We start from the raw sequence: 16667 nt of genomic DNA, 5'->3' as shown, positions 1-16667 counted from the left end.
GTACTTGGTCTTTTTCCTCTCATAAGCTTCTTCAACACCGTATTCCTATGGTACTGTCAATTCCACAACATATGCCAGTTTGGCTGTTGGACCATGTCTGGCTGGAGTGTTGTAAATACAATGTCTGGGGGAAACACAAGCTTTTTTCCCCAAGTCCACATCCATTTTCCAATCCTGAGCAGCCTGCAGAATGCTCACACCCTTTAATGTTATATGGTGCTTTGAACATTGGCCATTTCCTGTGGACATTTCCTGCCAATGTCTGTGGGAAAGCATTTGTGGTGGTTCACCTCTATTCCAAGATTGATACCAGCTGTCTGAGAACTTGGTTATGCCATCAAGTGTAACGCCCTTGGGTGAGGCTCATAGTGCATCCTGTTAAAATGTGCCTTAGTAATACAGGTACTTGACAAAGGGAGCAAGCAGGGTCTTCTCTCAACTACTGCTTCAGGTTCTGGGATGTGGGTAGGAGGTCATAAGTGACTCTGATGACAACACTTCATCCCTCCATCTCCCAGATGTCACGCCAGTAACACAGAGTTTCCTCTTTCCTCTCCTGCTTGACCATTGAGACAGCCTTGGCATGTCACTCTGCCTCCTCCTGTCTTCTCACCTCCTCCACCACGGGCCATATCCTCTGCACTGATGTTGCTTTGTGCCATTGAGGAGCTTTTCTTCATTGAGGAGCTCTCCCATATTGGACTTAGCCAATCACATCCCTAAAGTGAGAAACAGACTTAGCACTCTGAGCGGCTTCAGATGGGGTCTACTTCCTCCCTGTTGCCACATGCAGGGCCACTGTTTGAATAACAGTATCTCCAGATTCAGTGAGGGTCATGACCACCCTTGCTTTGGTGCATTTGAATTCTTCCAAAAAACTTGCAATTGGTAATTCCACTTTGCCGTTACCGTACAATCCGACAGGACTTAGCATCATGGAAGTCCAAGCCACAGTTTCACATGTGTGCTGTTCACTCTCTCCAGCTTTTCCACTTTATTGATGGGGATTTCATACACAGTTAAAGGCCACATGAGTCTTGGGATTATACCAAACTGGTCAGCAAGCTGTTGTTGATTCGAGCTATGTATGCACATGATGGTATCTTTTTTGAGTTGTTCAAACTGCTAGGTGTCCTTGTGCTTGTGCATTACTTCACTGGCATTGCTGAAACAGTTCGGACAGGTGTTCCGTCAATATGAAATCGTTGCTCCATGACTTGACCTTTGACATTGGAGATGCTTCTGCATTTGCTGGGCTTAATCTTCGTCCTTGCCCATGTGATGTTTTGATGAAGCTTTTCCACAAGTCTTGTGATGCAGGGGACAGTTGTCATCATTGTTGTTATATCGCCCATATAGGCTCATCTCAGTGGTAACCACTGACCAAACTGTAGTTGATGTCCTCCTGCAACTTTTGAGGCTCTGATAATGAGCTCCATTGCCATAGTGAAGGCCATTGCGGAGATGGTGCACCCTGCCATGATGCCTACTTCCAGTGGTTGCCAAGCTGTGGTGAAGTCTGATGTTGTGAGACATAATTGCAGATCCTGGAAGTTTTTTTTTTTTTTTTTATATCATATTTGTTATTGTTGCAGGCACCTGAAAGAATTGAAAAGCAGTCCACAGTAGGAACTGATTCATAGGCAATGGCCAGGTCGAGGTATAAGCAGTCTGGATTTTATGCCATATGAAGCTGATATGTTCAAGGCATCCCGAGAAGCCTACTATGTTAGCCTTTTGGATTGTCATATCAATGAAATAGTTTTGTTTCAGATACTTTGCAAGTCTTTGCACCAACACACTGAAAAAGATCTTGCCTTCTATGTTGAGAAGGTTTATTTGGAGAAACTGTTTGATGGTGGACAAATTATTTTCTTTTGGCATCAGCACTCATCCCAGTCTTTGCCAGGCTTTGGGGTTAAATTGCTTTTCTGACGCAACCCTCATGTTTCTCCAGAGGAGTTTCTTAAGAACATCTGGGACATCAGGAATAAACTGCCATAATCATAATTAAGTAGTAAGTAATTAAGTCATTTACATTGCTGTTAACATAAATTACAGCAAGTTTATACCTCTGGTATGTCTTTAGCAGAAGAAGAAGAAGTAATCAACTGCAACATTTAAATTAATTATTATTAAAATAATAATTAATATAATTGCAATTTTAAAAAAAAAAAGTTTTCTCTTGCAGTTATTAAAACAGTAGTGATCCATCTTCATACCAGCTCATAAAAGTTTTTAAATCAGTTTCTGTGGTCTTACACTAGAAGGAGGATGGTTTTCTGTAGATACTTTAATCACTTAAACCCCAATATTACCCCATAATAACTTCAACATTAACATCATCTATTCACATATTTATTTTCTATCTGCTTGTGCCAGTGTTGTCTTTTACCTCAGACGTGCAAGTATGTGTGGTGGAAAGTAACTAAGTACATTTACTCAAGTGCTGTACTTAAGTATAGTTTTGAGATACTTGTACTTTACTTGAGTATTCCATTTGATGCTTCTTTATACTTCTACTCCACTACATTTCAGTAAGAAATATTGCACTTTCTACTCCACTACATTTATTTGACAGCTTTAGTTACTTTTCAGATAAAGATTTGACACAATGGATAATATAACAAGCTTTTAAAATACAACACATTGTTAAAGATGAAGCCAGTGGTTTCCAACCTTTTTGGCTTTTGACATCTTACAAAAAGAAGTGTGTAGTCGGGGTCACATTTCAGATGTCTATGAGTTGTTAACAGCTTCACCAAATAGTGATTTTTCCCTCTAAACTTCTCACATGCTTTCATTTCAAATGATGCAATATTTCACCAGAAATCAAAGATAAGAGAAAAAGTCCAAAAACTGAAAACATATGTGTGTATCAGAACTTTTTCTTCTTTCCTCTCCCATTAATCATCTCATGACCCCTCAGATTTATCTGCTGACCCTTTGGAGGGGCCCGACCCTTAGGTTGGGAACCACTACTATCTAACTGTATATAAAGTAGTTGAAACTAGCTCCATCTCCAGCGGCTACAACAGTAACATACTGCTTACACACTGATGCTTCAGTATTAATAATATAATATATTATATTAATAATATGATGACAATGTCATATATAATAATATATCAGTCAGAGGGACCAAAACGCTACTTTTACTGCAATACTTTAACTACATCAAGCTCATAATACTTATGCACTTTTACTTAAGTAGTATTTTTTATGCAGGACTTTTACTTGTAATGGAGTATTTTTACATTGCTGTTTTAGTACTTTTCCTTAAGTAAAGGATCTGAATATTTCTTCCACCACTGCAAGTATGCGGTTTGTGCAAAGTACAGCCAAGTACAGTAACACATAAGCCATTCTTCAAAGCAGCTAACTAGCATGCTGAGGACTACGTCAGAATGTACAGTCATAATACTAATTTCTTGCTTCTGATCTTTTCTGATGTTATCTGCCATATTCCCTTGTACTAAGATTAGAGAGTAGATTCCCAAAAGACCAGGAAATTTGAGGGAATCAAATTCATTTCTTCATTTTTCTCTACGGTGAAATTGTCAGCATCATAAGTATTCAATTAGAATATTCCATTATTTAAGGTTGCAATATTGAAAAATGGAAGATGTTTTTGTTGCATTGTTTTAATACACATTTTCCTGTAATTCGATTCAACACATCAAAAACAAGGAACCTTGACAATTGCTTTCATGTACAATTTTAATTTAAGAGAAACATGAAATGGTAAAAACAAGGTGAGTTACCCGCCAAAATGGTAATGCGAAAAACGTCAGACGTGGCAGTTTAATAAAGACATTATAAAAGTCATATTATCTCTTCCTAATAACAACAACACATGGGGATGCTAACTCATCTTGCACCCATAGCTTTCAACTGTTTTTAAATATTTCTGTCCGTTCCATCACTGAAAATGTCCTTGTATCATAACCTTGCACCTTCTTCCCCACAGCCTTTGCAGGAGGCCACTGCTACGAGCCCTTTGTGAAGTACGGTAACCTGACCAGTAGCGACAACACGTGGGCAGTGGGAGCTGTGGTAGAGTTTGCCTGTGACCCTGGCTATACTCTGGAACAAGGATCAGTCACCATTGAATGCATGGACCCCAACAATCCACAGTGGAATGAGACTGAACCTGCCTGCAGAGGTATGTATGAAAAGCTGACCCATGTTTGTTTCAGTGTATCGGTCAATAATCAGTGTGTGTAATTAAATCATCACTCTCTGTACATGTCTACAACAAACCCCTGAGAACTTAAATGTGACCTCCAGTCCAGACTTTCTAGTGTTCCTCAGAACCAGGTTGGATATCATTCAATGTTATAATGAATAAACTTTTCAAGTTCCCTCCATTTTTTGGACTTTCTGAGTTGATAAAGACAAAAGCTTTTCATTAAAATAAATGACATCTTGAACAAAACAAATACAGCAAATTCAAATGGGGGGACAATTGCAGTGTGGATGTACTACGTGCTAAACAATGTTACAATTTTGGAAGTAGCTCAAATGTGCTTGTAATTTGTTCAGGCGTATGTCACTGGTCCTTTAAGGCTGGTAACACACAATCACTTTCATGTAGATCTAGTAGTTCATGGTTGAAATGTTCAGTCATCATCACTGTAGTAAGTTCCACTTGGTTCCTAGAAGCCGAGACCCAACCTGGGATCCAGGTATAAAAGGTATTAATTCTAACTGGGTGTAATAGGGTCCTGTGCTATTGCCTTTAGTCTCAGTAGTAGTGTCAACATCATCATCATCATCATCATCATCATCACAGGATATGAATGAAATGTGTTTTTAGGGCAGACAGAGAGTGTGAAAGGTTACGTGCAGTAATGTAGTATGTGCAGTATGTTTCTGTTCTTTTTGACTGTGTCTGCTCAGTAATTGAAAAAGCATGCTGCTGCCAGCGCTGCTCCTCTCTCTCAATATAAGGTCTGTTCAGGTCGACCGTATTTTGGATCAGGGTGAATTATCTGCAGGTCTGTGTGGATCCAGTCTTGACTCTCTATGAGTCCCTTTCAGATTGGGTGTGTTTTCAGTGAAAATGTGTTTATGAAAGTTGGGTTCAGATCAGGTCCAAAACTTTGAACCCATAAAGATTTCAACCCACTTGTAACAACCTCTGTAATGAGCGACAACTTGTCAAGCTTGTCAATATCTACACAGTTCTCCTGTGTCTGTCATAATTGACAGAAAATAAATTTAAATTTGAAAATTAAATTTGCCCTTATCCAGACATTTCACATGCTTTTGAACAATGCTCATGTATATTACTAGCTGGGTACAGTTAGCATACTGAAAGTCACCTTAACTGATATTTTTGGCCTTTTGGGCAGCTGAACAAGCTGTAAACATAACTCTGACATATAATCACTTTATAAAGTTGATATGGATAATGTGTTATAGCAAACAGTTGCTTATTTATATAAAATGATTAGCTGAGAGAGGCTAACACGCATTATGGAGCTGAGAGGAAATGCACTGATTGGGGCAGCTTTAAAAGAGTTCATCAATTTAATCATTCTCTCTTGGGGGACCGTTAAGTGATCCAAAATGCAGCAGAACCACAGTTATCGTCTTTTTTATTCCGTGCATTCTTCTTCCCTGTCAAAATCTGGCACCTACATTACCCACAATGACTCTATTCACTCGACTGTTCAGATTTAGCTGTATTATGCTAACGCAGCTAACATAGCCTAGAGCTGCTAGCCTCAAGCAGAGATGAGGAGTAGGCTACAGAGGTCTGGTAATCTCACTTCTTTCTAACTCCATGGATTTTTTTCATTTTCAAACTTGTAGTCTTCAGCCCCATCTGATGCTGACTCAATTGACATCACTTGAGGCGATATATCAGATTTCACACAGCTGCTTCTGGAGACACAAAAGGCTTTATATTACTTTTTTTGTATATGCAGTAGTACACTTTGATGTGTTACATCAGTGAAGTTCACCTGCCAAAGGTCATGTGTAGCCAGCTATAACTAGGGTACCTTTTTTAAGTACACTGAAACAGTTTTTGCTTGCTGTAGTCATTCCTTTCCCAAAGCATTTCCAATATAAGGGAGAACCAAATCCACAACCTTCATTCTGTGCAAAAATACATTCCAAGGAATGTATTCCATGTGAGTATTGTGAACCTGTCCTTTAATATTCATGGTTGCATATGTGTGTGTATGTTCCAGCTGTGTGCAGTGGCGAAATCACAGACTCAGCTGGAGTGGTACTCTCTCCTAACTGGCCTGAAGCATATGATAAAGGCCAGGACTGTATCTGGGGAATCCACGTGGAGGAGGACAAGAGGATCATGCTGGACATTCAAGTGTACGTATCCACCTTCCACATTTGCCAGTTTGATCCGCCTCCTCACCCTTTGCCCTTTGATATGCAAGAAACCCCATTACTGCAAACACTGTCCTTGGCCCTTTGAATCTAATCATCATAAAACCCACTTCATCTCCTGTGCTTATACGTGCACGCAGTCCCCATCTTCAAACGCAAGCAGTTTGAAGATTACAAAGAGCCACCTCACCATGACTGGTAAAACACATTAAAAAAACAACGTGCTGCTAATGAAAGAGCGCTCAGCTTGTGAATGAGATGCGTAAGTGCCACAAAGACAAAGGTTAATTAGGTGCAGCAGAGAAAACTAATTATATAAGGGAGGGTTTGTTTGGGAGTCCTCCCCCCTCCCCACACACACTCCTGTAATGACTGCTGTGTGGAGCACAGAGGGTGCAAGTGTACAGCATGGGAGTGTGTGTTCCCTGTGATTGCAGTGCCTAGGTGAAGACACAGAACAACACACCCTGCCGTGTCAGAGCCCGATAAGTCAGTCAGCCGGAGAAAATCATCTGCCATTTGCAAGCAAATTAAGGAGGGCTCATTTGCATAGGCTGCATCTTCAGCTCTGTGTTTTTCTCTCTCTTTGTCTTTCTCTCTGAGCAGCACCTGTGCTTGTGTTGTACTTTGAGAAGCATTGATTAATGGCTTCCTCCGGTTTTTGAAAGGAAGTCTATCAACATAAGTAATTGCTGATGTTCATTTAGCAGAGCAGGTGATTTTAGTGGAAGTGAAGGTACCTCATGAGAAGATTTAAACAATACAACAGCCTAAAAACATGTGGCAGTATATAACCAAAATCAGAGTTGTAATGCCTGCATCTTTTTGTGAACATATAGTAGTTTTTTACTTTTTTTATTCTAACTGTACAGTATAATTTTCTGTAAACCTGCCATGAAAAGGTACAGAGCCCAGGAGGGCCATAGAGAAAAACACGAAACAAATTTATGCTTTCAATTTAATAATTTGCACTCTCAAATGATCTATGTTCAATCAATCAATCAATCACTTTTTATTCATATAGCGCCAAATCACAACAAAAGGCATCTCAGGTCAAGACCGTTCTCTTTAATTTACAGAGACCCAACAATTCCCCCATGAGCAAGCACTTGGCGACAGCGGTAAGGAAAAACTCCCCTTTAACGGGTAGAAACCTCAAGCAGAACCCGGCTCTTGGTGGGCGGCCATCTGCTTTGACTGGTTGGTTTGAGAGAGAGAGAAAGAAAGAGGGAAAGGTGGGGGGGGGACAGAATAACAACAATCATAACAACAATGACAACAGCAGCAGCCAGGGAAGGATGGATATTTTGCCTGTTCCCCTCCAGGCACCAAACGCGTTCAGTCAGCCAGAAGTTTGAAGAAAGCAACGAAGAAGACATTTCCCCTGTAACATCAGTTACTTCTTGATGTGCTGATGTGTAATGAATGAAGGGCGGGTAAAACCTGTTTGATTTACTTCAAGTTTGCTAGCAATGTTTTTGAATGTCTAGATGAAGTGGATGACATCAACAGGATCATGAAAATTTTTACGGCTAAGAAGTCTGTTATCCTGTAGAATATGTTTAAGGGATCTCAGGGACAACACAGTGTTGTGCTTACAAGCCAAAACCCAAAGTATATCCACATATTATAATCTATCAAAATAAAACCTTACTAAATCCAAGTGTTCCCTTGTGAGAGTGTAGGCCGGATGAGAGAATGGCATATGGGTGAATTCTGTTAAATCAAGCACACAAATTGTTAAATTGTTAGCACAAATTATTATTTTTTTCACCATGGCCAGGGCTCTGTATAAAGGTCTTATTAGGTAAAGTATATAAGGTCTATGTGCCTGATCAAACCTTTTTCTCTCTTGCATGCAACACATCATTCACAGTACAAGCATTCTACATAGTATATGTCATTAAAGTCTCTAAGATATATTTTCTCAATCAGGTTCTTACTATGAGTGATTCATGAACAAACACTTTCTGCCAAAGTCAGCGCGGTTTTTGGTATTTGGTACAGTGGAAATAATAAAAAATAGTGATCACAGTTACAGTGATCAACCGCTTATATGGATCAAAAAGCTCGCAACAGAATCATTCCTATACAAATGCTGTGCGCTTAGAAGAATCCAGTAGTCCGCTTACAGTGTTCATTTTGGGTCTTTTCATACATGAAAACATGGAAAAAATTTAAAATTATGGTAATTTCTTACTCTCATGATACATGTATGATATGTATTTAGCGGTTTAGGCACCATTATCAGGCGTTGCGGCACACCTCTGCAGTGTTGTGTGGAGGTGCAGGGTGTGGGTGTATTTATTTGTAACTGCCGTGAAACAATCAGAAAATAACATTTAACATATTTTGAAACAGTCAATAAAATTCAGTAAATAGCGAAGCTGCCCATGTCATTACTTTATATTCATGTAATAAACATACAAATCAATCAGTCAATTAGATGGTAATCTGCATGAGAAATAAAGAAAAAGAAAAAAAAAAGGTTATTATAATCATCACCCGCTTATTGTGATCAATTTGACCTGGACAGATGGGATCACCATAAGCAGTTTCCACTGTATTTGTATTTTTTTCTGTTCTCTTCTCGCTGGTTTTTAAGTGGGCGGTGCTCAGTTGGAAAATGGTAATGTCATGTACTTCTATGCGCCAATCAGAATTTAGCAATATATGAATCAAATTGTGATTAAAGCTGTGGGGTCATTTGCTTCAAATCTGATCAAACCATATCCACACAGTCCTGATGATTTTCCCATTAATAATACCCAAAGCCATTTTTTTCTTTAACTTTGATTGTTGATTAAACTTAAAGGTGTGAAGCCACGTTTTTAGGGACTATATTTTGCCTATATTTTGTTGTGTACTTGTGTTCATTGTGTATATTGTGTATATTGTGAGTGTGTGTGTGTGCAGTAATAAGCTGTGAAAAGTCTCCAGCTCAAGTAAAACTTGAGGTGTCAGCACACTGCGGTCCAGTTTCCCAGAGCCCACTCTTGGGAATATACCAAAACAGAGATTTCCATGGAGAGAAGCATTTTAATCTAGCACAAAGCCTCCTCACTGTCTGAACATATGCCTACCAGGTGTCTGAGCATTTATATGAAGCTTATCAATAGCAGCTGTTCTCTCTGAACACTCAGGGTTACATAGTGTATGGAGATACATGAGGCCTTTAACAAGCTCCCTTGGTATTGGCTCCTCACATTCCACACACACACACACACCTGTGCACACATGCACATGTACATATCTTCTGGTCCATCTGCATAATGGCAAGAGGGACATTATCAGCAGGGTGTATCCAATGACTTTTATGGATGGCCTTCAAATGAAAAAGGGGGGAGTGAAGAGTGTGATTACAGTGAGTGAGGGAAGGGAAATTAATAAAACCACCTTCTCTCCCACAAAATGTAAAGTACTGTACACTGCAACTGGATGGAAAAACATTGCCTTTATAAATGTCACTATCTGTTTAGTCTTTGCATTATCAAATACCTGTCAAATAACATGAGATTGTAATACTGAGTGCATCTTCCATTTTGTGATTTATCTTTTTGTAATATCTGCTTCAGATTATGATGTCCTACATTTCCAAGGATTCCAATATTATGTTTTATGGAAGTGGGACAGCAAAGCAAGCGTGATAGTAAACCTCAAGCAGCAAGCTTTTGCACTTCAAAAAAGCAAGAACCTTCACTCAAAATGACAAACATTGTGCTTTTGGAGAGAGAAGTTAGTTGAGAATGTTCAAATTCAAAAATGAGAACTGCATATTAGATTTTGACAGTGGAGAAAAAGCGGAACCAAACAATGCATTCATGATTGATATTCTAGACTTTTAATGGCCATACACACCTGCACAGTTATATTCAGTTATTGTGGCTGATTAGGCTGAAGTTGGGTGGACGTATGCTGGGAATTATGTGAGGTCATCATGCACCAATAAGACTGGCTGCTCTTGTTATGTAGGGGAAAGGGCAGAGAAACCTGGGGCCTGTACTACGAAGCAAGATTTGGGGTTAGCAAGGTAACTTCAGGTTAAACTCTGGGTTTTCAGGGTTACGAAGGTGGGTCACTTCTTACTGGGGCGCATCACCATGGAAACTTATGCTGAGCAGCTAACCTGCTCCAGAGCAGGTTAACTTCAGAGGATCAGATCAAAACCTGTCAACTCCCCAACCACTCACCAATCAGATCACTGGAAAAAAGAGTCATCATTCCTACAGGATCCTGACATGGACAAAAGTCCTGAATTTACAATAAAGTGACAAGTAAAAAAAAGCAATGTATATTTTTATAGGTCAGTAGAAATATTTTATTATTGCAGGTTTTCTATTTCCACTCTGGTTTTAAAAAAGAGCTTCTAACAGAGAAATTGTTTATAACACTAAACACATAATGATGATTTTAGCTGCATTTTAATTGTACAAAGTTTATTTTATAACAACCCTGCCTCTTTCACATGAACATGCTCATAGCTGGAAAACCCAGCAGTGAGTGAGCTGGTTGATAGCTAGCTTCATAGTACTTGTTACCTGGATGGCCAGTGTCAGGCTCAGTGAAGCCAGCTAATGAAAAGATATCCTGGGTTTGCTGAACTAGCTTTGTAGTACAGGCCCCTGATTAAATGAAAAGAAGGCGACATATGAGGCAGCAGTTATGACATCGAACCTTTATCAGCTGATAATAGCAGCAGGTGTTGAAGTCAGTTTCTCCAATTTTCAGTTCAATTTTCTTACAACTTGGAGCACCATGATGGCCGAATTGTTATAGCGCATGCCTCATAACTGCAACGTCCCTGGCTCAAATCAAAAAGGTTAGAAGATCAGGCTTGTGACCAGATGGTTGACGGGTCAATACCTCGGACCAGCAGGATAAATCTAGGTGGGGAAAGTGAAGAGCATTGTTTGTCCCTAACTATGGTTTTATCTTTATTTGTTAATAAATGAACATTCAGATCATTGACTGTGGCTATATTATCAGTATGCTAGATAATATCAGATATATGTTTAAAATTATGGTGCAGGCAACTTAGGAGAACCAACTTTTGCCAGTTCCTTCTTTTCCCCAGCAGCAGAACAGACAAAGATAGTGGTGATCCTTTCCTTAGATTTCTAAGATTTATTTGTAAGATTGATCATTCAAAGAGACTACATTTGTCATTGAGAGACAATGACTTTCTTTTTCCCGTCATGATTTCAGTGTGCACGCAGCACCAGCCTCAAGTTGGCAATAATGGTGCTGCAGCTGCTTATCATGAAAGTAAAGTACAAAAAATAGAATTACCATAGTTTTCAAATGTTTTTCCATATGTTGTCATGTATGAAGAGTCTCAAAACGAACACTGCAAGTAGACTACTTGATTACTATTGGCAAATTAATTTAACAGTATAAATTTTTTTATTGGAGCTTTTTGATCCTTATAAGCAGCTGATCACTGTAACTATAAGGAGTTTCCACTATGTACATTTAAACACAGCAGAAGGTCATGGTTTGGACTTTATTTAATTTCCTTTTTGTTTTCACAGCTTGAACAAAATGACATTGGCACACTTTTATTTCTTACATTATATATGCTAAGCTTTTAAATAAAACGGTTCACTCCAAAACAAAGGTGACCATGAATACAATGAGGATTAACTAAAATAGGTATTTTTGTAAAACTCCCTCACAGTTCTTCATCTTACATTTCCCAACATGAACAAAAGTGATGCGAGCGCAAAAGGACACTTGAAACCGTCTTTTGGGAATCTGTTTCTGTCCATCGGACATTCTTTGACACACACACACACTAAATTAAGCTTGACAATTAACCCGCCATGGAGCAGGCTAGTTCTGCTGTATAAGTTACCATGGTTACTGAGTCGGGAATCATATAGGCCACAGTAATGGAACAGAACTCTCACTTAAATTAACGAGGCTTATCAAAATAAGTCAGGCTTTTCCTTTATCCGTCTTGATGGAATACCTCTCAGAAATACTGTGGAGCCCTTATATGCGTTCTTTCTGAGAGTGAGATGAGAGGACGGATGATCAATCTCATGTCTGTGTGTTGAGCACAGAGTTTTAATGATGCAATTTGGAAGTTAAGGTTGATCACAAAGCCCCAGGTGGTGTGTGAAATTGAGATTAAGATTAATATTTACATGACAGAGCTCTTATTTACATCTGTGCTGCGCAACATGTAGAGTATGTAGCAGCTTACTAGTTGGTGAACAGCAGATATGTTGGATTTGTTAAACATTTAGTAGGATATGTTTCATCTTAACTTGTCTTGAGTGGAACTGAAGTGTTACCAGTAAAACCAGTAAGAAAGTCAGTCAGGCACTCAGGATCCAAACATTTTCTTGCTTTGTTTCAAACTTTTGGAGAAATGGAAACAGTAGATCATAAAGTGAATAGCTGTAGTAAAATTTGATGGCAGCTGGTCCCGGGGGCCAGGCCAAACTCAGCCCTGTTTTTTCAAATTGAACTAAATCAAATTAGTGTCAGGGAATGGAGGCTGTGATTGATTTTTCTCTACAGATGCACTGCAGAGCCGCACAAAGCCTTGTTTAGCTTAATCACAACAAATTTGACGCCAGCTGACAATATTTCTCAATCTGCCTCGCTCTCTGAACAGGTGAGAGGCTTTATCCGTTAGCAATCAAATAAACATGGAGCACTAGAGTTTAGAAGATGGGGAACTTGTTTAACTCTACTTGTGAGGACCGACAGTAGACCCTCAGTAGGACAAAATCTTGATCAAGGTGAGGCCATTTTTCCAGGTTTTAATTCTACATGACATGAGTTTAAGAGTAGATTTAAGGTAAATATTAAGTTTAAGCTGTTTAGGTTATTTTCTAATGTAATGATTTGCAGAGAATATATTCATAAAGCATCAAAATTGCAGTGAAGGTTTAAGGTGAAGATATTTCGTCTCAGTTAGAGTTGTTAATAGAGGAAGAAGAGGGGAAATTGTCCTTTTAGGGAGAACTGATTTAGATTATTTGATGCAGAAAATACTAAATAAAATAGGGGAAATGACATCACTTGAGGTTGTTAGACAAGGTACTTACCTATGGTCTAGCAGTCTAGCAGTACGTGTGCATTTTGTAACTATACAGGTCAATTAAACATGACTTAACTGTAGAATTATACAACCACTGTCAAATTAAAAAAAAAACACACAATTAGCAAGCAAAAGTGTTTTTTCCAAGAATGTATTATTTGAATTTGTTTTTCATGCTGTTGTCTCACTGTACATTTTTGTTCTCTTTTTTGATCTGTATGAATAGCTTCATTATTATAGCTCTGCATTGTGTGTGGAAAAACAGCCTCTGAATCACTACCCACATTTCAGGGATTTTGTTGGATGAAATAAGAATGGAGAAATCATCCTTCTTCATAGCTAGCAAGCTGCTTAGTCACATCCATAAAAAAACATTGGGCGTCGTGCAAGAACATTTTCCTATGTTTATCCTAAACCCCTCTTACTTTCTTCTGCAGTTTGTTTGTATGAGTGTTCCAAGTCAGATTCATCCAACTCTCTTAACTGCACAAACTTAGTAAATCTCTCGTTTCATGATGAATGCCACCTGTTCATGAGGAGGTGTGTGTTTGTGAGACTTCATTATTAGCGTTATCAACATCCCTAAAATGTCAATGTTAGGCGAACTGTTCCACTCCATTTGTGAGCGAGTTTCACAAAATTGTTCCCAAAAGAGTCAAAAGAAGAAAGTGAGGTTGGTGCAGTCAGAAATCAGCAGACACATTTATCAGTGTCAGCAGTCGTGTAAGAGGAGCTGAAACAATTAGGAAATATGAATCTATCAGAGCAGCTCTGCACTGTGACAGAAATAAAGAGGGAATGTTTGACATGAAGTTAGACACTAAAAAACATCTTTCTAAAGCAAAGTTCTCCATGACTAATATGAGGCGTCATGTGACCATCACAGAGATATTAGAGGAGAGAATATTACAGCCTACAGTAGGTGATGTCACACTGTCAGAGAGCTGTAGTTTATTACTATTACTGAGATGTAGAAGCTGCTGAAATATGACAATAAAAATCATCACATCTTAAAAACCCCAGTAAACTGGCAGCCATGATGATGATTTAGTGAACAGAATTAATTTTAGTATAATAATATAATTTCATTCTCATTGGAAAACCCTTTAGCCTACAGGTTAATACACATGCCACATTACCACAACGTTCACGGTTTGATTCTGGCAGTGGACCTTTTTTTTGCATGTCATATGCCCTCTGTCTCTACTGTTCTTATATAATAAAGGCATAAAGTGCCCAAGAAATTTATTTAAAAATGAAATTCATTCACAGTAAGACATTATGATTTTAAGTCATATTAGTGTTTTTTGTGAAGAAAGTCAGACTGATGTTCATGACTTGTTTGACATGTTTGGACCATTAATTTTCTTTCTACTTGGAGAAAATTCTAAGTACAAGAATGCCACAAATTCTCATAAATCACTCATACGTGTCACTTAAGAACAAATCTGTTCATAGGAGTGGGTGATAAGTGTAGGTGACATCTACACTGAATATAGATTTTTGTAGAAATAATGGTTCTTAAATTAACCCATTTCTTCAATTGTCCTTCAAACCTTTAAGGAAAAATGAATTGATCTAATAACAAGTATTGTGAGTGTATCAAAGCCTGGTTTATCTTATTCCTCTGTGCAATAGAGCTCTCTATTGTTATCCAAAAACTATTAAAAACACATCAGTGAGTCACACTGTTGCACCGGATGACATGTTCCTTCATTACCATGAACACACACACTGTAGTTTATTTTGACTCAATCCCAAACATACCATCCTGCTGCCAGAAATACTCACCAAATGTGGATTAATCTGCCATTAAAAAAAAATGCCAACAAATGCACTATTTCCTCCTGTTTGAGTAACATTTGTTAAAAACTACAGCAACCAGCTGTTTTTGGAAATTACTGAGCCTTTAATAAAACATATTTGTAACCCATTTTCTTGACATCAGTTTAACAGATATAAGACATCACACATTAGCACCCAAACAGAAAACAGCTAACATGCCCATGATTTCAGGCTGAAGTAATGAATGAAATTTTAAAAATGGTTAATTTTGAAAAATATGAATAATTTTAATCTTCATGCTGCTGTTTAAAACATTTAATTGTGTCTTTTTTCAGTGTGAATGTACAATATAATCCCAGCAGTGATACAATTAGCATCTAATATGCAGTTGGGTATATTTCCACACCCACCAGAATGTAGTTGCATGTTTAATTATTTCCCACCTGCTGGGACCACCTGAGGACAGCTCTGCAGCTCCCTGAAATCCAGCAGGACATGACTGATTTACCCAGTTAAAGAACTTGATTAAAAGCTTTTACTCCTGAAGTGGGACCAGATGTGTGTCAGTTAGAGATTTGAACTGAAATAAGGACACGTTTTCTTCTCTGACAAGCTCTGAGAGCAAATACTGTAATGTATTGTTTTGTGTGTGTGTGTGTGTGTGTGTGTGTGTGTGTGTGTGTGTGTGTGTGTGTCTAAGCAAGCCTTCATACGTCTGTAGCTGACAGAAGACAAATGGTTCAACCTGTGGAAAGACAAACAAGCCCCACTCCAGTTTCCATGTGTTCACAAACTCACTCATATTTCTGTTATTTCTTCCAGTTTTTCCAATGAGGAAAAAAAAATCTAAAATAAAGCTTTCATCTTTTCTCAGGCTTTGCCATGTGTCAATTCAATCCACGCCTCTTGAACCTTTGATTTTCCAGCATTCCCATAGTGATTAATAGCTCAATCTCAGGCTGGCTAATGAGTTTTATCAGGAGCCGCTGGTGATTAATTAGCGACAGCAAAGAGCATGTCACTGCTTTATTCTGGTTAAGCCATTTCTTCCATGCTCTAAATCTTCCCTCTACAAAGAGATAGCTCAGCCCCAGGTGACATTTTTAAACAGCTTTGAGGTTTGTAAGAGTTTCAGCTCTACAGGCTATGGTCAAATCAGCACAAATACAAGGCCCTTTGACAGTTTAACTGTGACACTGAGTGTGCTTATTCAGCATGACGTTGCTTCACTCATCTCATACAGGGAAATGTCAATGCTAATCACTGTCAACATTATGATTATTGTGTTCCTTGTCAGTCTAAATAAGCTGGAAAATACTATCGCAGATGTTTCAGAATGTCCTCTAAATATTAAACAGAATTTATGGTATTTGTCAGCCTGGATGTTAATCTTTACACTTTAAGTTTTCTCCATTATAACGACTAGAATATCAACAAGTGCGAGCCTCTCACTGAACAGAATTCTTTG

At 38.5% G+C, this 16667-nt stretch overlaps 1 protein-coding gene across 3 annotated transcripts in view; it reads left to right on the top strand.

Moving 5' to 3' along the window:
• Positions 1-16667, top strand: part of sez6b (seizure related 6 homolog b) — a 266490-nt gene that overhangs the window by 226426 nt on the left and 23397 nt on the right. For all 3 annotated transcript variants that reach the window (XM_044353824.1, XM_044353825.1, XM_044353826.1), the window contains 2 exons: positions 3971-4165; positions 6204-6342. In XM_044353824.1, the coding sequence (XP_044209759.1) occupies positions 3971-4165; positions 6204-6342 (334 nt within the window). The remainder of the gene's footprint in view (positions 1-3970; positions 4166-6203; positions 6343-16667) is intronic.

Source organism: Thunnus albacares, chromosome 6 (genome assembly GCF_914725855.1).
Source record: "Thunnus albacares chromosome 6, fThuAlb1.1, whole genome shotgun sequence".
Lineage (NCBI taxonomy): Eukaryota > Metazoa > Chordata > Actinopteri > Scombriformes > Scombridae > Thunnus > Thunnus albacares.
This window is presented reverse-complemented; position numbering and strand designations above follow the sequence as displayed.